Source organism: Bombus affinis, chromosome 1 (genome assembly GCF_024516045.1).
Source record: "Bombus affinis isolate iyBomAffi1 chromosome 1, iyBomAffi1.2, whole genome shotgun sequence".
NCBI classification, from domain to species: Eukaryota; Metazoa; Arthropoda; class Insecta; order Hymenoptera; family Apidae; genus Bombus; species Bombus affinis.
In genome coordinates this window covers 2,671,001-2,695,568 of record NC_066344.1, presented here as the reverse complement: position 1 = coordinate 2,695,568, position 24,568 = coordinate 2,671,001, and the positions used below count along the sequence as shown (strand labels likewise).

The 24,568-nt window shown below is 35.4% G+C and overlaps 1 protein-coding gene and 2 long non-coding RNA genes across 3 annotated transcripts in view; 1 reads left to right on the top strand and 2 right to left on the bottom strand.

The window, feature by feature from the left end:
* The first annotated feature begins 1,066 nt into the window (after positions 1 to 1,066).
* Positions 1,067 to 24,568, top strand: part of LOC126923947 (titin) — a 239,916-nt gene continuing 216,414 nt past the window's right edge. Inside the window, exons 1-18 of the mRNA XM_050739153.1 lie at positions 1,067 to 1,266; positions 2,198 to 2,390; positions 4,229 to 4,342; positions 5,266 to 5,443; positions 7,343 to 7,443; positions 7,525 to 7,734; positions 8,005 to 8,190; positions 8,273 to 8,387; positions 8,908 to 9,149; positions 9,260 to 9,382; positions 10,112 to 10,312; positions 10,711 to 10,919; positions 15,467 to 16,082; positions 16,664 to 16,845; positions 16,954 to 17,152; positions 17,654 to 17,873; positions 18,424 to 18,668; positions 24,032 to 24,229. Of these exons, the coding sequence (XP_050595110.1) occupies positions 1,082 to 1,266; positions 2,198 to 2,390; positions 4,229 to 4,342; positions 5,266 to 5,443; positions 7,343 to 7,443; positions 7,525 to 7,734; positions 8,005 to 8,190; positions 8,273 to 8,387; positions 8,908 to 9,149; positions 9,260 to 9,382; positions 10,112 to 10,312; positions 10,711 to 10,919; positions 15,467 to 16,082; positions 16,664 to 16,845; positions 16,954 to 17,152; positions 17,654 to 17,873; positions 18,424 to 18,668; positions 24,032 to 24,229 (3,717 nt within the window). The 5' untranslated portion in view covers positions 1,067 to 1,081. The remainder of the gene's footprint in view (positions 1,267 to 2,197; positions 2,391 to 4,228; positions 4,343 to 5,265; positions 5,444 to 7,342; positions 7,444 to 7,524; positions 7,735 to 8,004; positions 8,191 to 8,272; positions 8,388 to 8,907; positions 9,150 to 9,259; positions 9,383 to 10,111; positions 10,313 to 10,710; positions 10,920 to 15,466; positions 16,083 to 16,663; positions 16,846 to 16,953; positions 17,153 to 17,653; positions 17,874 to 18,423; positions 18,669 to 24,031; positions 24,230 to 24,568) is intronic.
* The window catches only part of LOC126916428 (uncharacterized), a 109,995-nt gene continuing 91,658 nt past the window's right edge, over positions 6,232 to 24,568 (bottom strand). Inside the window, exon 2 of the long non-coding RNA XR_007710556.1 lies at positions 6,232 to 7,716. This is a non-coding gene — a long non-coding RNA (uncharacterized LOC126916428). The remainder of the gene's footprint in view (positions 7,717 to 24,568) is intronic.
* On the bottom strand, positions 21,420 to 23,198 carry LOC126916463 (uncharacterized). Its single transcript, XR_007710618.1, has 2 exons — positions 22,703 to 23,198; positions 21,420 to 22,604 (listed from the first exon to the last, which is right to left on the bottom strand). It is a non-coding gene; the product is annotated as an uncharacterized LOC126916463 (long non-coding RNA).

Below are 24,568 nucleotides of genomic sequence, written 5' to 3'. Positions count from 1 at the left end.
GTTTAGAGGACCTGTCAGGTGCGACAGATAATTCGTAACTCATCGATGGACTGCGGATTTTCGTGCGTTTAAGATAAATTGAAAAGTGTTTGAAATACAGTACTTGTTATAGTTATTTAACAGGCAGGATAAACTTCACCATAGGACTCATTTGTGGAATTATTTTCATCAAAATATGAATTTGCATAAAAATTCATCGTCCTACTCATCACGATCTTCTTCAACTGTTGCGAACAGCTTCTACAAATTTTTAGGTTCTTATTCTTCATAAATTCAAAATTCTGGTTTATTAGTCATTGACTAGTCGTTAATATTATCTTATTATTTCGAGTGATGACCATGCTTTGCATAAAATCAGGATGTGTCTCAATATTTGTGAATGGGCTTGTATAACGTTCGAAGAGTAGTAACAAACTAGCTATTTAACAGGCGGAACAACCTTCACCATAGGATTTGTCGAATTATTTTCATCAAAATATGAATTTGCATAAAAATTCATCGTCCTACTCATCACGATCTTCTTCAACTGTTGCGAACAGCTTCTACAAATTTTTAGGTTCTTATTCTTCATAAATTCAAAATTCTGGTTTATTAGTCATTGACTAGTCGTTAATATTATCTTATTATTTCGAGTGATGATCATGCTTTGCATAAAATCAGGATGTGTCTCAATATTTGTGAATGGGCTTGTATAACGTTCGAAGAGTAGTAACAAACTAGCTATTTAACAGGCGGAACAACCTTCACCATAGGATTTGTCGAATTATTTTCATCAAAATATGAATTTGCATAAAAATCCACCGTCCTACTCATCACGCTCTTCTTGCAACTGTTGCGAACAGCTTCTACAAATTTGTAGTTTCTTATTCTTTATAAACGCAAAATTCTGGTTTATTAGTCGTTGATATTATCTCGTTATTTCGAATGATTATCATGCTTTGTACAAAGTCAGGATGTGTCTCAGTATTTGTGAATTGGATCGTATAACGTTCGAACAGTGGTATCAAACAGAAGTATCGTTTTGTTAATTTAGGTTAATCTAATTGTAATTGAACAATGAAGTAGGATTTGATATTCAGCCATGCCCACGAAGAGCCTGCAAGCAGTGGATATCTTAGAAGCCCTCGAATCGAAGCTCGCGTACATTCCAGGAGGTCGTGATCGCGAAGGAAGACCTTTGATAGTGGTGAATGTTCCCTCAGAACTTCAACCGACCACGAAACCCAGGTTGGAAACGCTGATCACCTATTTCTTGTCAATTTTTAGGTAATCATTAGTGTTCAAATATTGTGCATATTCAGAGTGAACGTTTATTTAAGACACAATAGAACTTCATTTATCCGAACCTGTCGAAGGACAAACAAGGAAACTGGATTTACAAGGACACTTGTTAATATTCAGACACCATGCAGAGATTCTTATTTCATCCATTTATTTATAGCAATCTTATCGAACTGCTTTTCAATATATTAAAACATTCACTACAGTTAGTAGAAACATAATTTTTATTTATTCGAAATGTATAGGTTTTCGTTCGACTCGTTCATTGCCTGAATTTGTTTGCCATTTTTAATTTCATCTCCACATAGTTTGTCGCTTATTGTGCAAAAAATTGTATAAAATTGTAACAAATAAAATGCATGTTTTTACCAACAACAGTAAGTTTCTAATATCAAAAAACGTAGTGTAATATCGATAGCAGTTATAAACCGTTACAGACGAGAATAGAAAATATTTGGTCGCTTGGAAAGTTCGTTCCGATTTACATTTCTATTCGATGTACATTTATCGAATTATATAGATGCCATTTTCTTCCACAACGTTTCTCCGTCTTAGATTTTTTCCGGTAGATTTCTTACGTCGACCAAATTCCTTAAAAATCGGAACGAACTTTCCGAGCGGCCCAATAAAAATCTCTCGAACGCAATGGTGTTCGAATATTAATAAAAATCATTGTCCATAGAACCTACATGAATATCTTTGCCATATAATCCATAAATGGCAAACCCGTTTTCCTCCATTACTTACAATTTTGCATATTCTACGTCTTTCAAATAAGTAGATTCGGTCAACAGTTGAAATTTCATTTGAATAAATGAGGTTCTAATTTAGCAGTTTCAACTGTTAGAGATTTGTATACGTAGACAAAATAACCAAAGGATCAAAAAATATTATGAGACGTATGTTTCGTGATTAGCGAGGAGACGAAGAAAAATGGATTGGTGTTGATAGTGGACGCGCAAAGAGGTGCATGGCGCGTGGCAAGGTCTTGCATTAGGCTATCTACTATACTTCTGGGAGCTTCTGCAGCTTCTGTGATAGTAGTACGCCCAGACGGTTTCTGGGATAAGAGAGTGGATAGCTGTACGAAATCCCACAAAGAAGGAGAGGTTGGTAATTTGCATTCAAAAGTTTAACTTCACACAATGATGATTTAACTTCCTAATGATACAAATAGTTTTATCATTTCGTAACACGTAATTTGAAGTGTGCTCATCGATAGTAAATTAATCGTCAGAAATGGACCATAATTTGAAACCGTCGATTAAAGTGCTTACTAATAATAATATCGCGATTAAACGCTCGATTCGAATTTATTAGGTCGTCCGGAAAGTTTCTTTCGTTTTATAAGGAAATAGTGGATGCACAAGATTTTCCACTTTATACTATTTTATCGAATTACGTATGATCCATTGTTGTTCCGTCAAAATAAAGATCACATCGACAGATTAGGTTTCGCGTTTGTATAAATATGCATCGTTATAAAAGACGTGTCTGTAAAAGAAAGACACTTCTCGGACAACCTAATGGTATCCCATTCGTATAATATAACGTTCCGGACAACGCTGAAATATCGGTTTGTTATGTTACCTTGATCCTTAAAGATTATACTTCCCGTCATAGCTATCAGAATCATAAAGATCGAAATCGTGGTAAACTGACTACCGTTACTTACAATTTTCTAATCGAATGACAAATTTTATTAACATTAAACCTACAAAATTCACCGTTTTCAAACTTCTAAACAAATTTAACGATATTTAAACGTTATTGCTGTTACTTCTGTATTTAGAGATCACAATAGGTATTGGTTTATTCTTCGGATAAATCTATCACGCCTATCTCAGCTGAATAATATTTATTGAACTTTCTTACATGGACTAGGAGTAAAAACAAAAGAATATCTTAAATCTGTCGATTAAACCTATCGATTATATCTAGAACTATCTTCTACTTGTTATTTATTGTAACTAGCACATCTGCATATGGATGGCGAGCGCGAACTCACGTTGTAACTTTCAACAGTTATCATATGGCTTCATAATTTCTGACTTTTCCTAAAGCATGCATACGATATATTCTTCGGTGTTTACTTTTAGTTTGCTTTCCTCTTTTCTAAGAGAAAATTCTATTCTGCCTTGCGTACGTGGGCGATCAATTTGACGAAATATTTTGGTTACTCTTAAAATAAATGCAGTCAGTACAAAGAAAAGGCAAAGGTACAAAATCAGTAATAACAGATAATGACAATTGTTACGCCCGTAATCTTGTCATAAACCATAATCCATGAAGATGGCTTTTATTAAGAGCAAACAAGTATATGCGTCATATATTTTTCAACGATGGCGCGTTCTGTTTCATAAATTTGTTTGGGAAAAATTTTTCAAAACCTTGATCTTGACAATATTTTTTAGGTGATTGAAATGGACAATATCGTCCACTTTGCAAACAACTACCTACAATATTTATAGAGTGAAACAAAATCTGTATACAGTTTCCATTTCCTCTAAAAAAAAAAAAAAAAATAGGAATTTGCATAAAAATTCAGGGTTTAGCAAACGCTATAAATGCAATACCGTAAATTATTTAAAAAATGAAAAGTTAATATCGTAGTATTAATAATAATAATAATAATAATAGTAATAGTCCAGCAAAATGAAATATGTTTCTAATTTTACTCGAAGTTTTTATAATTTACAATTTTTCCCCAACTAGCCCAGACCAGACAAACTAGTTTCGCTCGAAATGTTACTTGTTATTTAAATCACTGGCCTTAAATGTGAGGTCCGGACGTTCGATGTACGGTCGTCCCGCTCGGTCATCGCGTGAAATATCCACGCGTGTTTGTCAGAATCGTCGTGCGCGAAGAGCCCCAATAACAACGAGTTAATTGCGGGTGCAGGAAGGCGCGTGTCGCAAATTAATTTTCAGCTCGTTGTTGTTTCAGCCGACGTATCTCACCCTGACGAGGCTCCAGCTTCACATTGACTATGCCCAGCTGGCGTACGAACTGGGTGGCAACAAGCCGTACGACCACGCGGACTGGATCCAGAAACGCGTGGTAATCATCTCTCGTCTATAATTTGCGCTCAAATAAACCGCATTAACCGTATTAAATCGAAACGATGAAACGTAACTTTCTACGCGAGATACCTTTGTGAAAGCCATTTCACGGTACATTTACTTCTTTATATATTTTATACGAATGTCTGGCTAGCGCTGCCGTAAAATATAAACAAGATAATATTAGCGTAGTATCGTAAGATATCGAATATGGATATATTAGGTCGTCCGAAAAGTTCCTTTCGTTTCATGAGGAAATAATAGACGCACAAGGTTCTTTGTTTTATATTATTTTATCGAATTACGTACGATCCATTCTGTTCTGTTGAGGTAAACATTTCACAGACTTGGTTTCACGTTTGTACGAAGGTGTACTGTTTTAAAAAACACGTTTACGAGAGAAAGATACTTTTCGGACAACCTAATAGATATTGTAGCATATTGAGAGTATTCACATTGATTTACGCTATTAATTACGTTAGAATTTTATTAAATGGTAAATTACATTCCAATTTAGGGTTCCGTGTTAAATTAATTTGCGTAAAAAATAAAAAGAGGAATTTGTCGAAATGATAGGTTTCGTATATTCGAGTGCTATAGTATTGATCGTCTTACAATAAAATTATGCATTTACAAATTTTCTCTTCCGTATAGAAACGAAATGAGTAGAATGTTTCTATTTGGTTCTATTCGGTAAAAATAATAGCTTTCGCATAATTGAAGAGCGTCGTGCTTTCCGCTTTATGTGAAAATTGTGTATGTGCCAGTTTTCACTTTTTTCTTTTTTTAAGTAAAGTGAACTGTGAATGCTTTTTTGGTCCTAAAGTGTATGGGTGAAAACGATGAACAAATGATTAATAAATTTTGTAAAAGTATACAGAATTTCTATGGCAATAAGTTGTACTGATTTCAATGTGGCAGAAAGTGGAAGACTACACTAAAGATGCAGCCGATCTTGTTACAAAAATGACTGACCTACATCAAAGACTGATGATCACTTTGGATGGATTTCGGATGTCAGAATCGGATGATGATTTGGAATCCTACTCGAGGATGAGCAACGATTTAACATCTTACGCGCAACATGTTCTTCAGTCAGGTGAATGAAACATCGATTACTTTGATACATTTGATGCAAAGATATACTCAAAAAATTAACGCAATTTCAATTTTTCAACGAATTTTTTAATTTCGTATTAGCAGGAATATAAAATTGAAAAGACGTATCGTTCATCTTAGTATTAGGTTGTCCGAAAAGTTTCTTTCGTTCCATAAGGTGATTATAGATGATAATAGATGATAGATAATTAAAGGGAACTAGAGCGTTTCGAACCAAGGGTGTCAAGGTTAATTTTGTTACAGGAATAAAGCATGAAATTCACAAGATAAAATCGCATTATCTGTTTTGTATTTTTAGGTATTGCACGCGGATAAAGTGGTATAAAATTGAAAGGTGAAATTATATTATCTATTTCGTACTTTTAATCGGATCGCACTAATGGAAGATTATATTATAACATAATATTGTATGTAATATTATATGAGTATACCGATGGTAATAAAAGGATCTGAGGTAGTTGAAGCTTTTTATAAATCGAAAAGAAATAGATTAGAATAGCAAGACTAATAAAATCATATAGGAAAATTATATGTAATTTGATGAATTTAGGTTGTCGGAAAAGGTTCTTTCGTTTCATAAGATGATAATAGATGAACAACAATTTCTGTTTTATATTATTTTATTGAATTAGGTGTGATCCATTTCGTTCTATTTCTATTATTGTATTCGTGCGTAATTCAATAAATTAATATAAAACAAAAAACATTGTGCGTCGTCTATTATTTCTTTATAAACCGAAAGGAACATTTCGGACAACCTAATATTCCTTAATTTTTTTTTTTTTTTTGAAATTCTCATTTCAGCAAATAAACTTTGAATATAAAATCGTTCGTGTTAACATGATCCTTTCACGTTCTTCTTTAATATCAAAAGCTGTGTAACGATAAAGAAGAAAAAGAAATAAGATCGAGTAGAAAATGAAGAGACTAGAATTGAAAAATTTACCATTAAAAAAAGGAATAAGCCGATAATCGAAAGTTTTAATAAAACCATCATTCCGCCATATACAGAGAAATCTCGAGTTTTTCGCCGCGTATCTGTCACAGTCGGCTCGTTTTCTCGTGTCATCGTTATCGATCGCTCGAATGTCTATTTCCTGATCCGTAGTACAATCAAGCAACCGGTTGTACACGAGGATCGACACTCGGATATGGCCGGATTGGTCGGAAAAATTGAAAAACCGGCTTAACCGGATGTCGAGCAGGAACGTTTTTTAGAAGTAAGCCGGCAGAGTCGCGTGCTCGCGGGAACGCGCGAGGGTGTAAAAACGCTGACAATGCAACGCTCGTGTAACTTTTATTTCTATTTCTTCTTTCCCTCGTCTAGTGCAAGATCCCGCTATAATATTGGAATCTTCTTGGAAATGCGCATTTTTTAAGCCTACGGGGATTGCCTGTAAAGCTTTGGAATTCAGAAAAATTGATACACTGTTATTTGTACCGCATTATGCTGGCTGTTAACCGACTGCAATCGTTTTTAGTCAAGGCGATTTGGAAATCGTAGTATCTGTGATTTAATCGAATCTAGAAAATTTAAATATTTTGATAGAACGAATGGACACAATATGAAAGAAGGATTTATCGAGTCTTTCCGTTATGTTAAAAATAATTGAAACTTTCACGATAAGTGAATGACACATTTGTGATTTTCTAAATTTTAGTTGTGTTTTTATACGTTACGTTGCACTCTGTTCGGATATTTCGTGAATATCTCAGTTCTTCTTCGGAGCAAACCTGGAACAATCTTTGAAATCCAACAAATCACAGATATGTCAATATTAAACGGATTATACAATAATAAGTTGAAATTAGCGTTAAACGAATATTACATAATGTTATAAGAACAGAACGTTGATTATCTGTATTTTTATAATTTTAGGCAGAAATTTAGTCAGTTCGATGAGCAGAGAATCTACGAAGGACACTTTGGACACCTCGATAAAAATTTACGAGCTTATCGATTCCATCGAATTGAAACAGGTATCGTATCTTCCTCGAAACAAAAGGAAGATAAGTAAAATTTCCTGTTCTTTGCAAATGTGATGACTTATATTTTTTTAGCTGGACATTGAAAACTCCTGGTCAGAAATGGAAAGAAATTTGGACACAGCCAGGGTAATCGGTGACCTCGAGAAGGGCGTGTCGCGTGTTACAGATTGGATCCTGGGACCAGCGGATGCTATGTTGAACTCTTGTTGTCAAGTTGGATTCGACGTCTCCTCCTCGGAGGAACTTCGTAGACGACACGAAGAACTGGAATTAGAATGCAGGGTAAGATATCAACATTAACAGAAAAAGCAATAATTTTCGTGTAAAATGTCTACAGTCAGCAATGATAGAATATTTTATTATCGAATAAATATTTCTTCATAATAAAACTTTCAATCAGCTATTTGATTATTAGTTTGTTACTTACATATTTGTTTGTTAATTACTCGTATAAAGATTGAAACTTTTTAATACTTTAAAATAACAAAGAAATTAAAATGATATCGAAGGAAATTTCGTATAGAAGATAGTTTGCATTTGTTTGAATTTCAGGAAACTTACGGACGTTACGCGGAATTGCTTCACAAAATCGATAGTTTACCAAGCACGCGTTTATCGGAAGACTTGAAATCTCAAAGAGATTTCATGGACTTCGTGTGTAGAAGCTTCGCAAACAGACTCGAGAGACGACGAAACGTGTTAATCACTTCTCAAAGATTTTTTAGACTAGTTTCTGAGGTATTTATCGTTAGCAAGGAAGAAGGAGTTTTCAAATGAACATTTCTTTTTTAGTCAGCATTACGTTGCTACTATTTTTCAGTATTTTGACAAAACGAGCGAGGTATTCGACAAATTAGTAATGGGTAATAGAACTCATGACTTTTCTCAAGCTGCAGTGAATCTTCTAAAATTGGAACAGAGTCAAGCAATTTTAGGTAAATAATTTTTATTTAGCAAACGTCTATACCAAAGTATTGGGTAGTTAGCCGAGGCTGAAATTAAATATTGATTCAGAAAATTTACTTAGAAATTTAAGCTGCATATTATATGAAAATTGGTTCATCATCATAGAAACGTATGTTATGCGTGAGATACCTGTAACAGTTTGTATCAAGAATACGATTGAGAAGCGGATGGTTTTCGAAAGGAACCGGTGCAAATCATTCGTAGAAAACGTTGGAATTGCGGATAGAATACCAAACAAAAGCTTCAAATCATCACGCGTTGCCAAGAATTTAAAAAAGTACTGGCCAGCGATTTTGTTACATTAGAAAATTTTTTCATCGAAAATCTATCGAAATGGAGAAAATTCTTGTTGTTATCCGTAGCATAAATTTCGAATTAATAACAAAATTATTTTTGTTTTGAAAATTTCTTTTCTTCGTCCGAGTGTCTTTATCGTCTCTTCGTCAAGTCTTACGATTTACGCTGAAAAAGATCCTACGTTTATTGTAGAAACTTTAGAGTGCGAGTTGGTAAAGGAAGGTGAAAAATTGTCAGATATTTTGTCAATGCCCGTGAAGGATGCGCTAGGTCGAGACGTGCACGTTGACTATGGCGAGGACATAGTGAATGTCAGAGATATTTTGGATGCAACGAACGCTAGGAAAAACATTTTCAATGACAGTGTCGAGTTCCAAAAACTGTCTCTAAAACAGATCGCTTTAATATATACCTACGAAAGCGACGCTAAACAGGTGATTGTACAATTTTATTTGAATAACATTTTACTAAATAATATTTCATTTCAATGAAGTATTTCTAAGTCGAGTATTTCTATGCGTTATTTATATGTGAAAGTTTTTAGGCTGTAATATGGTTGAACGATTTATACGATGTTCTGTTAAAAAATCATATGGAAATCGGTTGCAACGCGATCGAGATACAGTCACAAAAGGAAGAACATCAATCGTTTCAGGAAACTGCTAAGGTATGTAGAAAATAAAATGAAATAATTCGACAAATCACCTTCGTCGCATAGAAATTGTAACAATGATCTAGTAATCAAGAAGTTGGACGTTTACAAATGCACAGAGTAGAAATACAGAATAAAATAATTTTATATGCATTGGGTTGGTAGCTAAGTGATTGCGGATTTTGTAATTACGTGATAATGTACAGTAAATTCATTATGAATATTAAATATATATGATAATAAATTAAAATAATGAAGATGAATGAAAATAAATAAATATATATGAATTAAATATGTGTGAATAAAGTGAATAATAATGAAATGAAAATAAATAAATATATATGAATTAAATATATGTGAATGAAGTGAATGATAATGAAATGAAAATAAATAAATATATATGAATTAAATATATGTGAATGAAGTGAATGATAATGAAATGAAAATAAATATATATGAATTAAATATATATGAATGAAATATACTAAATTCATTATGAATATTAATGAATTTATTATACATTATCATCTAATGAGGAAATCCGCAGTCACTTAATTACCAACCCAATAGTATTCATTATCTTGACGCTTAAATCACTAAGAAAAGTGTGGAATATAATTTAGAATAAAATGATAGGATAAGCGTGCAGTAAAATACGTACGCAGATTTTAGAGTAGAGTAGTAGAAGAAAGATGGAATGACGTAATTTTATTCTTTACGGTACCTTAATATTTCAATTTCTAGGGGACTTATGACTATGGTTGTCAATTAGTGAACGGTGCTCAAGTACTAAGATTATCCTGCAGGCTACCACTGGAAAGTAACGCGGCTCTGTTCTCAAGGCTGCGTCAGGCTTGGAAGCAGCTTCGATCCGTTGGCCAAGAACAACTAACCAGACTGAGAGTGTGCGCTGTTTTCCATAGAAGCGTCGAAGATGTACGATCGGTGACCGTCATTTAAAAATTTCAAGCACATTACAATGTACAAATAATCAAATTTCCAATGTGAAATCTTAAATTTCAAACTTTACCGTATACCCTAACTATAGCTTGTTTGTTACAATTTTCAATTGACAATCGAAGAGCCGAAGAGAAAAATGGTACAGCTGACAAAATCTCCAATTAAAAAAAGAAAAGACTTTAACAGAGAAATTTCCGAAACTTCAAAACACGTTACTCTATGTAATTACAAAAACTGTTTGGAAATTATAACAAAATTCTTTAGATAGATGTAAATCCTAATTATCGTTCTCTCTTTTTCTTGCTTTTGGAAAATAAAAAATGCACTGTTATTGCTCCTATTCTTCAAACTATCTTCTATAATTTGCAACGTATTTCTTCAAGCACTGTTCGAAGCTACACGACTTGATCAAGACCGTGGCATCGCTTCGTCGATCCTTGAGACCAGAAGACCTAGCCGCAGAAGCTCGAGCCAAGGCCGAGATAAGAGACATCCTGAACAATCGAGAAAAGCTCCTCCTCGAGGTTGGACGAATGGTGAGGCTGGGTCGTCTCTTGAGAACACGCTTGAAGGAACCTCTCTGTCATCAACGGCAAGTACGACCGCGATCATGCATGTTTCGAAAGAAATTCTCGGTGCTAGTCAACCTCGATGATTAACACTAACACGTAACAAATTGGTAAATAAATACCAAACATCGTACAATCGATCCTTCTTAGAATTTTTGGTGAAATTTTTGGCCAGGAACAATCGCGGAGCTTTCTAAAAGGAGAATCTCTAAATCAATCGTAAACGTATATACTTTTAGCAAAATATTTTACTATATTTTATAACAATTATTTTTATAATAATATTTTTGAAACAAGTAAAAATTGCACTGCGTAAATATTATTGTAAAATTTCTCTTTATTTTATAAATATGAAAAGTAACAAACCTCTTTATGAGTCACTATAATTAACCATTTAAAACGTCCCCCTTTTTGATTATGAAAATGGGTTAACGTCGTAAATCGTTAAGTGAGCGTTTTCAATGAAATTCGTTCAAAAGTAACTTGGAAATGCGTGTTCGTAAATCGTGAATGGAAGTCAGGAATCGTATAACGAATTTTTATCGACATTTCAAACGTTTCTGGCAAGATTTCCCGCTCGAATTTCCAAGCTTTCTCGACCGTCCAACCGTGTCCTTGGATTTTTCCTCCCCATTATATCTAGTGCAATTGGGTTCGGTGCAATAAAACGCGCGCACCTCGGTCGTCTACCGCAAGAGCAAGATAAGTCGAGTTCATGCGACGGTGTTGTGAGAAAGATCGAGTCGGTTGGTACCGAAGTAATATAAGAGGCGAGGAGGGCACGGTAACGTCGACGGGCACCTCCGTTTTTAACGGAGGCGGTGTGTCAGTCCATGGCTGCACGTCGACCAGATACCTACACCTTGATATTGCTGCATGTAAGTCCGATAGTTTCGAAATACGATATACGTGCTCTACTCTCGTTCGACCTATTGTTCCTAGAACCAAGTACCATTTTCATCCAAATCTCTTTGCATCTCTTTCTCATTCGATTCATTATAAGGTCTACCAATCTTTTATCGATGAAACAATTACCTCGAAATAACATAAAACGATTCTTCTTCTGTCATATAAACTGCATCTTGCGTCAACGTCGTTCTTGTAACTTAAATTTAACTTGTAACTTAAATTTTTCGAAGAGAAATAAATGGTATTCAGTTGAAATTACCAAACAAGCATAACGAAGCGATTAGTTAACAAATTGTTAGTTCATTGTCTTACTTCTTCCTTTCTCTGTTGTGTTTCACATCGTTCAAGTTTTGTTTGATCGGTGAAGTACATACTTGCAGTTCATTCGGCTACGTATTAGTGAATGAGACAATGTAAATACCTTTTTATCCGACATGCAAATCTCATACAACGTCATTATTTTCACTTATTTGTCTCATAGAAAATTAAATGACACTTGTTGAAGTGACGAGATGAATATAACGATGAATAAAGCTTACCAATTAATTGTTTTTTTTTGTTTTTATTTTTCGATTTTTATAATTATTGCAATTTTATTCGATCTACGAAATAAATGTGCATTTCGCCGAATTTCACCCACGTGTTAGTGCGATAAATATAGGTCACTTGCGTCTAGTGTTGACGTGTGCGTAACAGTTTGCGCTCGTAGAGACGAACGTCCTATTTTCACCCACATGAGGACGGTCAGGGCCAAGAAATTGTTTCACGCGAACCGTCCGTTTCTAATATTCGTTTGCAAATCGCAAACGTGAAGTTCGTTTCTAGAGCTCGCGCAAAAGTGGCTCGAATTTTGCCTCTGGAAAATGCAGATGATTGGCACCCAGCCAACATAAACGAATATCGTTTCAAACCAGCTCCTTATTTTCTTTCCCTGATTTTTCGCAGGTTGACCTATTTGTTTCAAATTCTTATCGTTCAGGGTGGCACCGTTCTCCAATGCTTCTTGGTTCGTGCACGCGTGCTCGAGCTTTTGTTAACTGATATTGCCAGGAGAACCCGTTGGCCACGGTCCACGAACTTCAAAATCTGATCGACGACGGAACCACTTCGATCAATCGGAGCTGAAGATTTCCGTCCGTTATTTTCGGACTCACGAAACGTTTCATTCGGAAATTTTTACGTAAGACGTGAATTATCGATTCTTGCGCGTTCGTTTCGCGAACAGTGAAACTTACAGCTTCCGATCCACCTAATTAATTGTTTTCATTCATTGTTGGGATTAAATGAGTCGTGAATTTCTACTGGCTAGTTGGTTTATGATTTCTCAAGAAATTTTTATTATAAATATTTAGGATATTATGAATATTTATACACAATTACAATTAATGTAATTACAGTTTGGTGATTACAGAAGATATTGACACACACACCAATGAAGCGTCTTTTTTATCAAATTCCATAAATTTTAATATCATAGTATCGAATTTTTTAATCATATGAGAGTACAATTAAATGATACGAAACACGATACACTTGCGCCTAATTAATTACTATATAAATGCTACAGTAAAATGAGCGGTACATCAATAACTTTTATAGCCACTGTGTATGTATCATCGTAGATATGGAAAATTCACAGTGAACGTACTAAAAACTTGGAAAATGCAAATTTACTTACGAACATAAATTTGTTTACTCCATTGATCTAATTATAATGCAATTGACGATAACTTGCAACTTCCTTTCTCTCTCCAATGAAGATAATCGATATATCGCGATCCTCTATCGTCTCTTACAACGTATGTTACGATATTGGTAAAACCGAAAACACTTTCTACACTTTCCTTTAGAGTACATAAAATAGCCATAGATCGATTGAAATTTCGATATATGCAGCAACGATTGAAAATGCCGCTTAAAAGTGACGCTATGCAGATACAGCGGCTCTTGGTTCACCGAAATTAGAACTCCGCCCCACATTGAAGCCACCATCTGGTCCACGACGCTTCATCGCGGCGCTGTCACTGTCGATTACGTAATTCTTTAGAAATTTGACGTTTTCTCGAGACTAATTTTGCTAACGCATGCAGATCGATCTTATACATTAAGATGCGTCGATCATTTGCTACGGATCGATTATTGTGGACAACTAGACACGCGATTTAGCTTCGAGCACCGATGATTTCGCAAATACAGCTACAAAACATATATTGCTCGTAACTATGCATATAACAGTGCACGATATGTATATGAATAAGATGGTCATTTTTTGAGAAATAGAAAGGAAAAGATATTTTATTTCACTGACCGAATGAAGATATCGAGGAACAGGTGATGTTGGTGGAAGTTTAAAAAAAAACATGATCGTAAAATGCTAGTTTAACGATCATGTCTGTTCTAAAAATTCTTGTTTAAAAGGCTGCTAAGAGCTTTAGCTTTAGCTTTCAGCAAGAAGCAAACGTACTCTTTAATATGATATAAATTATAATTGATATTCTAATTGTAAGTGGATTAACAGCTTCGTTTTTAATCCTTCGATATTTTTATTATATGTATCTTTTTAAAGTAAGCCGAGTGCTGATGATTTTTCAATTACGTTCAAACAAAACTTACTAGACACCCCATATATCTGCAAAAGGCACATGTACGCACTCATAAAGCAAGTTATAAATATCGCAAGGAGCAACTGCGATAAATCCTCGATACTTTATCATCTTAATCCGCCACTTTCAAACTTCTTCAAACGCAACAGGAGAAACAGGACAGGAAATAAAGTAAAACACTCTGTTAAAAAAACAAAAAACCGCCATCTGTTAATCACGTAACGTAGTGATTTACGCGTAACGACTACTAAGTTATAGTATATGCAAAATATGGCAGAATACGTGGTATAATCTTACAGCAGGTTATTTCATATGAAAAAAGTGAGAAACCTAAAATAAAATTTTCTGACTTCGGAAGTTATTTTACGTGAAAATATGTATCGAATTTCTTATACACACGTTTATTCTCGAGAGAATCGAGTTCGAGGACTTGTCAAGTACCTGTGAACTGGACCAACTCTTCATTGGATACGAGTAGGAGGCAACGAATGGAAGAGCAGAAGGCTATTCTATACGCAAAGATAAACTAAAAACATAATATAAATTTTTTTCACTTGAAGGCTTGTTTTCAAGGAAATCGAATTTGAACAGATTTAAGCTCTGAACAAAAAAAAAAATGTATTCTTTATTCTCGATTTATCTTCACGTACACAGGATAATATCCTATCGTTCGTCCATTGATATCCAGTCAGAAATTAATATTCTCCGAATGTTCACACTCGATTTTCTTAAAAACCAGATACGAGATCTCGAATGAGAAGATTGTAAATATTCTCAACTTTTGACTTATTTTCGCACATAGAATAACCTGCTGTTCATTGTCCAGCATCCACCAAGAAATTTGACAAATGGAAACTCGACGTTAGAAATTTCCCAATTACTTTCCTGCGAACGTACACGTAATCTAACCTCTGTTGTTACCGTTGGTCTTTTGTCACACCGTGTATAACAAGATCGATAATCAGGCACGCGATCATTATTCACGAAGTCGACGGACCACGGTCCAGAAAAATGTCTATTAATAGCGAGAAGTGAACGAGAGAAATTTATTTTTCTAGAATGTCTGAAGCCGAGGATGCCTCGGGCAAAGGCAGTAACCTGACAGCGATTGAAGCAATCTCGGCGAGGCTGGCGGAAGTAACGCGACTCGCCGAGAAGCTGGACGCGAGACTTTGCGAGGCTGGAGCCAGGACTCGACCAGTTCCGATGTCGTCGTCCGCGATGTCCTCCACTTCGTCTCTCTTCTCATCGTCGAACGTACCAGTCACCACGTCCACGTCCGTTCCTAGCCAAGTTCAAACTATTTCTACCGGAATCTCTGGATCCATTGCTGTTACTACCTCGTCGATTGGAATTACTACACCTTTGATCAGTTCCTCGGTGTCTACGGTGCAACTGCAACCTAAATTCGTGTCCACGATCTTGTCCTCGGCGACGAATAACGAAAGTGTTGGTCCTTCGAAGGAAAAGATGTCCGGCTTGGTGTCTTCGATACAACAATCGGCGAATGGAACGGTTTGCACGGGTACTGTTAATGGTAAGGCTGGTTCTACTATGCTGGAGAATGGTAAGACGAAGGAAAAAGTTGCTGAGAAAGAAGACGGAGCAGAGGAGGAAAGTAAGGACGTGGATTTGGACCGAGCGAATGACGTGAAGATGGAAGAAGTCGCGGAGGTGAGATAAATTCGTTCGTTTAATGAAGTAAAAGGTATTGGTTAGAGAAAGGATACGATGGTGTGTTTTGTGTTTAATTCATAATGGAGGTTCAAAGGGGGAGATAGTGTTAATAACAGTAACGTAAAAGCTGTATAAAAATCATTGAACGTATTAAATAAAGTCACTTACATAATTTTTTATCAAGATACAAACAATGTATCATTAGAGATTCGTCGTTAAAAAAAATGTTTATGATTTGGAAAGGAAATTATTTATTACAGACACTTGAACATTCTGAAACTTGATAAAATCGTAAAGTTTGAAATACTAAGAATGTCAAAAAACAGAATTCAGTAAAGTAAATTAACTGAAAAAAATACTACGAAAGAAAAATATCGCACGAGTACAATGTTAATCCTCGATGAATTCAAGTTTAGAAAAATTGTTTGACACTAATTGGACGATTATTTTAAATCATTTAATATTTTATCCTCTTCTTCTCTGATCCTATAGAGTTGTCTCTATATCTCTATATTAAGTCAAATTTATATTCAATGTCTCGTCGAGTGCATTTTGTGATATTTATATCACGATTGTAGGACGTAATTGAGAAGTCATTCGACGATAGTCAAGCCGATGATTCGAACATAGAAGACTACGTGACCGCCACCGAACGTTCAATTACTCCGACAGTTCGCTCCAGAAGCGAATCCTTCGTTACTTCTCCAGAATGCGAAGACCTTGCTGCTCCAGCAACCATAACGTCTAATAACGATAATTGGTAAGAAACACTGTCCATAAACAAAAAGAACACTCATTAATTAATTCGTTCATGAATAATACGATCTGATTCTAATAACGATTCTTTTTCGTCTTTTTATTCGCGAAGGTGGAACATCGAGGAACCTAAATTTATCCCCACCACTGCAGCGGCGTCTTCTCCTGTGTTTAAACAAATGGAAGCTTCGAAAGAGCCGAAAATAGAAAGAAACGTCGTCGTATCGGTGGATACTCCGCAATCGGAAGCTAGTGAGACGAACAAAGAAAAACAGATTGAGAAAGTCGTGACAATGGAAAAGAAAGTCGAAGTACGTAGAACATTTTTAATTTATGTTTCTATGAATAATTGAAGGTTTACGGCAACAAGAAGGCAGCTTCGATATTTAAAATAGCGAACAAAAGAAAATATTTATAAAATAAGAAATATAAGAAACACCATAATTTTACTAAATAGGTTTATATTTAATAAAATAAATATAATATATATTATGGAATAAATGACTATTAGAAAAATAATATTTCTTAGTACAAGAAACAGTAAAATTAAATTAAATTGTAAATTGTACCTATTGGTAGAGAAAGGCAAAAGCATATTTAAATTGAGAAAGTTTATTACTCGAATATTAATTAACTATGGATTTATAGCATGTTCCGAAAATCGACCTGATTCTGATTGATCTGATTGAGTTACTTTTTGTTGCTTTACTCAAATTATAGAAAAGTACAGCTACCTTCTTGTTGGAGCAATCCCTTCAATTTGCGTACGTCGAGATGTTTTTAATGCGTTATTTTATCTTGTGTCGATTCAGGAGAAATCCGGGAAGATCGTAAAAGAAGTTACAGAAACAACGACTTTACGCGTGTCTCACGACACTCGTTTAGGTATCGCGTCTTACAAAGTGATATCCAACACCACGCAAGATCATCGAGAAAACGTTGATGTTAAGGAAATCAAGGATCTCGAACGAATCGTGTTTCCGGATGTTCAGACGAATGGATTACACCACGAGACAGGTTCCGGTTGCAAATGTGAGACTTTTCACGTTCAATGAAACTTAATTACATTTTAATTAACAAATTAATTAATTTTCTATAAAAACATTTATTGCATTATCTACACAGATTATTTTCATTTAAATCTAAAGAGTTATCAGAATAATAGTTTTATAGTATAATGTATTGCATATTTGTTTAAGATAGGGCAGCAATATTCGTGTTCCAATGCGTTATAAATTACGTTGGAACAGAATATGAATTTAATAATCAGACCATGAGCCTTTATGCATTCATAGGAAGTTTAAAAGTGCAAAAATACACATAGTGTATAAAAATATAGAAAGTATCTAAAATATGGTTATTTGTAATATTGAACAAATAATTGTTTAGATCTTATTCCTTATACACATAAAGATATCGATTCACATAGATACTTGAAGGCTACTAACAACTAATACAAAGCAATTATATCTGCCTCCAACAGAACAAATTGAAAATATAAAATACAATTAACTATCTATTTACTGCGATAGCCCTACTAAGAATGTTTCAAACGATCATTAAAAATCATATTATTTCGCAGCGGATTCGTACAGTCGTAGAGACGAACTGTCAACGAAAACAGACGACACCGAACGCGTGATCAAATTCGCAAAGATTTGCGAGATCAATCAAGAATCACGCGTAATCCCTGCGGACACATCGAAGGATCTTTCGTTGTCCCTGAAGGAATATACGCGACATCGCGAAGATAGTGGAATTGAGATGTCACCGACGAAGAAGGACGAGAATCTCGAAGGGCAAGATTTCCTCGAAAGAGCGAGGAAGGTGAGTTCGATCGAAAGTTCCTCGATGAATGGCGATCGAAGGAACGGATGTTGCAATTGCAATTGCAGTCACGAAGCTGCATGCTACGATCGTTTTTCCATGCAACAGAATCTGATCGAGCTTAACAGCGTTAATGAGAATCGACGTTGTGTGCCACTGTCTAATGCAAGCTGATTTTTTTATGTGATTTGTGTGCTTCTTATATGTTATATGTTAGATTCCTTTTTGTACGTTCAACCCGGTTAAATTAACTATTTTATAAATGTGTATTTGATATAATTGTTTCTGAAGAAATATATTAGTATAGTTGTAGAATTGTAACTGCAATTATTATTATTGTAGTCTGTATAAGTGATAAAAATACGATAAATAAGTATAGTCTATACGTTTAATTTATATTTTGGTTTTTATTAAGTACTCGATGCAACTTATAGGGTGTTGTGATAAATATTATTATATAAGCAATCAAAGACGCTTGAAGCTTAAATTTCTTCAATTTTATACAATAAAGTATCAGGATTTAATTTTAGACTCTGAAGTCAAAAATTATCTTCAAATACTTGTATATAAAACACGTTTTATAATTTACATATATAAAATAACAGAAACACTGGGTTGAACTGATTACCAACGATACAACAATAATTACCCAATGAAAACCTAACTCCTCCACCTTTAACCATTTAAGAAAATCAAAATTAGTGTATAGTTAAAATATGAACAAACATTTTCAGTCTAACGTGTGCATAACAGTTATAACATCCTTACGTTGTGTGCATGGCTCGCGTTTGTAAATAAAGCGTTACTCAACAGTCAGAAAAACTGGATTTTGTACCTTGAATGTAAAGAAAACTTGTCACATTTTCAACGGAAAAAAATTATCGACAATTAGAACGAGCGATTCCTGTTATCGCGATGACACCCTTTTGAAAGTAGCGGGTCACGAGCTATCGGCACATCTCATCGCGTTTCGCGCGCGATCGGTAATATTCGGGCGCGTTCGGATGCACTCGACAACGCGCATGCGCGGTCAAATCACTTCAGCGGCATTCGAAACGGGACGATCGGTCAGTCTTGAGTCGACTGGCTTCTGCGACCGATCGACCGGTGATGTGACACCATTGTGACATGTGTCACGCGAGTGTTGTTGCTGCTGAGGTTTACGTTGTGGCTGTCATTGCTTGAACGTGGGTCGATTTAGGTGATTGCCCGATAATTAATTAGATAACGTAGTATAAGACGATCTTTACGAGATACATTTACAAATTCACTTTCGATCTCTCTAATCGAGAATGTTTCCCAGATTCCATTTTTTTAATAATCCGATGAACTTTTATAGATATCAAATAGAATATCAAATAGAATATGAAATCGATTAATACTATTGCAATAAAAGATCGATAGTAGTCAAAGAAGAAAAGTTTTTCATTCAGGGAATACGTAATTTAATTATCATTCGCACCACGAATCGTAGTATCAAGTTTCTCCGCAAACAAGTGGCACTCTTTTGAATGGACTCACCGATGCGCGACACGTAATCCCCGGTTACACTCGGCCAACTTTGACCAAAAACCCGTCCAATTTGTCACGTTTTTCTTTCGACCCCGATTTCATCTCGTCCTTGGGTATGCTGCTCACGAGCAGCTCTCGTCTCTCTTACCTTGAAAAGTGCCACTGAAATAGTCCGATCGTAATACTATCTTGCCGCGAGTAACAGTTCAAACCAACGGAGTAAGAACCTTTTACAAAATCATTTACATCGCCTCTACCATTTATCGTTATCTCAAAGAAAGCACGAGTATTGTGCTCTCGAAAGCGCCATCATCGAATTATATATACATATATACATATACATAAATGTATATTATATCTCATCCTCCATTTGTTATCCATTAAATTATATTTAAAAAAGACAAAACGATATCGAAGAAACGTTAAACGAAAGTTTTCCCCTTTTCTTGTTAACGTCTTGGTTTCCAGTAGCAGCGATCGTCGGCGAACAGATAACGCGTAATTAGCCTGACATAATGCCACCGATAATACCATAATACCGGCGTGCATTGTTTCACGAGGATGGGCGGCGGACAAAGGGAACGCTTCCGGGCCGCGAGATCCGTGAACCGTGGAACACGCCGATTCCAGCGGACTGTACACGCGATCTCGCTTAATTTCTCGTCTCTTCTTTTTCCACGGGATCGTCTCCACGATTCCCGTGGGTCGCGCGGTGTGGCGAACCTCTCGTTCGGAGAACGCCACCAGTCAGTCCGGTTTTATCCTCCCATTCGTTCGTCCGTGTCGGTGACGTCATCTTACAAAGATACCTATAAAGTATAAACACACTGACGTTCGATCGAAAGGTGTATAGTAGACACACGCTTTTTAATTCGGATCCCTGCGTTTTAATTATACACCGGCAATTAGAGGCATGGTGAACAGACGCGTTCTCCAGTTGCTAGTTTCGATTAGATTTGGTCCTTTTTTTTTTAAGGTGTTTGTCTGGCATCTGTAATGATAGTGTTCTTCAGAGGATGAATTGTTCGATGCATTCGATCTGTTGGCTATTAGCAATCGATATATTTAAGTATTAGATCAGAATCGAAAGCGGATTGCAGCGGAGTGAATTGTTATCGGAATAGATATCGCGGGTGGCGTCCGGGTGCTAATTGTAAGTGTCTGATGGCTTGTATGTCTCCTTTAAGTCGATTGAAATTCGATGTAGATACTTTCTTCGTAGTATAAATTTGATATATATTTCTTTCTCTTTTTTTTTTTTTTTTTTTTTTTATTTGGTTGTTGAACATTTTGGAAGAAATTCAGGGCTCAATATTTTCAAGTAGTTGGTATATTGTATGTCTAAGTAGATTCCGATTAAATATAGATGTTACAGTTTCTTTGTGTATACGGAGTTGATGTGTGTTTTAACGTGGTTGTCGAATATTTGCAGGGAAATTTGAATGACAATGTTCTTAAGACTTTATTCTTCCATTGTGCAGTTCGAATGATGTCAATTGTAACAACTTGTTGAATAGTATGTTTGTCGAGTAGATTAAATTTGGATATACAGTAGATTATTTGTTCGTCATATGCCAACTTAACGGTATCTTTTAATTTGGTCATTGGAAATTTTTGAAGGAACTGGATATTGAAATTCTTGAGATTTAATTTCTCCACTGAGAATTTCGAATAAGTGGGAATTCGAAGAAGCTGTTGAATATTAGGCATCTTCCAGTTGGAATTTCACTGTACCTTGTTTCTTCGTGATACATGGAATTAATATTTTTTTAATTTGCTCAGTGGAGATTTTGGAAGGGATTTGAATATTAAAATTCTTTCAATGAATAGATAACAGAATAAAGTATCTTTGTTCGTGGAATTCTTTGCGCAACATAAGCTTTATTGGACTGGCTTCAACATCTAATGGTTGTACAAACAAAAACGCTACTCTTACAGTTATACAAGAAGTCAAACTGCAGTTATATATACACGAAATTTACAGTAGAAGCATGTACGTAGTCGAAGAACTACAAGCAAAAGTAATGATCTTAAAACGAGCTAGATAATTTTCCAATATTCTTAATTTCCAATTTGAAAATTTTCTTTCCATCTTTCGTCTGTAGATATAATTCGATGAAACTTTTACACTGTAAAATAAAGAATTTTTTAAAAGCTGAATTTCGTTCCGAAACTTTTTTTCGATATTTCATTCGTAAACGGAGCATTCACGATGTTTCAATATAATTAGCTCTGAATCATTATGTTTCTTCCGAGCACAAGCAATCGTTTCAAAGCAAAAGAACTGCAAGACGTTTAATTTCTATTTCAAAACTTCTTTTCTATCCTCCAACCGTAGATAAAATATTCATAACGTTCCAGTGCAATTACGTTTTTCTATGGACTTCCATTACTTTTCCCAGAAACTTGAATCTAAAACAACATCTACAGAACAATAAAATGGTTTATATGCTCCAAACCTCTTAGCTTCCATTCGAAAATTTCTTTTCGATGTTGCCACAGTGGATGAAAGTTTTACGTACGTTCCAGTACAATCACCTCTCCCTGTTGATCGTTATTTCGGTCGCAAACGCAAAGGACCGATCGCTCTCAGAGAATTTTTCTCAGGGAAGGAAGGAATAGAAGTTCTCGAAGCGACGATTCGGCACGCCTTGGTGTCCGTAGAATTCGCGTGTTTGGCGAATCGCCAAAAATAACGTTAATCAGTAGAAACGGCGATGGTAACTGGAGAACGTAACAGACGCGTTGACTTCGTTGCGATCTCGATGGAAGATGGAAGACAAGGAGCGACCGGCATCAAGTTTGACCCGCTCCGAAATATTTCCGCGTCATAATGCCGTTGTCATCTCATAGGAACGCGGAACGTTGATCAACGTCAGGATTAATTCACCAGTAGATAGACAAGAGCTATTAAAACCTTCGTTTCTTCTCCTTCGTGTGTTAAACGTTGGAAACAGGCCAATCGAATTCCGTATTTTCACTGAAATATAATTATGCTTGAATTCCTGCGTCACGAACTTTGATCTATCTTCCGGTAGAAAGTCGCAACTACGATTCGTGGGTGTATAATGTTAAACTAGTTTGTGTAATGTAATACGTAGAGAGTACTTTCGTTAAAAACAGAGAAATTGTAATTTTATTTCGTCTTGCTTCAAAGGTATTACGTATTAGTTTCGTTTCTTGGCGATTGGTATCCCTAGGCGTGTTATGACTAATGAGTATAGGAAAAAATAATATTTAGAAGCTGTTATACTTGATTTATCTGATCCGTGTTAATCGATTTCACGATACAATCTTTATCCCTATAGTAGAAATTATCACCTAGTGTGGGTGTGACTATAGTGTACAAAATAATCACAGCTGGATTTGACGTAAACTCGGTATATTCGAACTTGATATGTTTCAAATTTCCAAGCTTCCAGTCGAAGATTCGAAGGCCTGGAAATTGAAGGATTTCAAATTTGAAGGTTTAAAAGTTTGGAAATTTAAAAGTTTGGAAATTTGAGATTCTGAAAATTCGGAAAGATACAGAAATGGTCGATTTTCAATATTTTTAAATATTTTAAAAACGCCAAATCTTTCGATCTATTCAGTAACGTCGATTAACAATTGTTAACCATCTGTATGTGAAAATTCGAAATACCTGCAAAAGGAAACAAGTTGAAGCATATCGCGGAACAATTTTACCATTGCTCCAACGTCAAATCCAGTCTCGAGGTGTTTTTCACGCGTTACCTTACACTTGGTACGATTGAAGTAACGAGTAAAAAAAAGAACCACACGAACGATTCGGGACGATCGTCGAATCGATCCACGCCGATAGCTCGAACGATTCTGTTTTGCCGCGAAAGAGAAGAGTTACGAGAATGGTAGACGGACACGACTCGATGGAAACGACGGAGAATAGCGAGGTACCTCGTGAGAAGGAATCACGAACGATGGTGGAGAGCAACGAGGATGCACCGCAACAAACCACCAGTCCGACGACCACCATAAGCACCATAGCTGTGCAGAGCGGTGAAACGCGTCTGGTGATCGCTCTACTTCAAGTAAGGGGCATCGTACCTTATCGTAGACGACTAATGTATTAATGTCTCGCCTATGTAGGCGGTGATCTTTTTTTATGAATCGATTTTCGCACTATGATGGGTTTAAATAGATATTTTTAAATTTAAATAATACGGAGGAGTGTTTTTATGGATTTTGTAGATTTTGTCTTTTTTAGATTCTCTAAATTTCGATTTTGGATATCTTAAGATTTATATAATATAATGTAAAATCGTCTTTTATTATAAGGGATTAATTCTTATAGAATTTTTTAATCATTCTCTTAATAAGATTTTTCATATTTTATAATTCAGATGGCTAATGTAATGGGAAATTTTGTT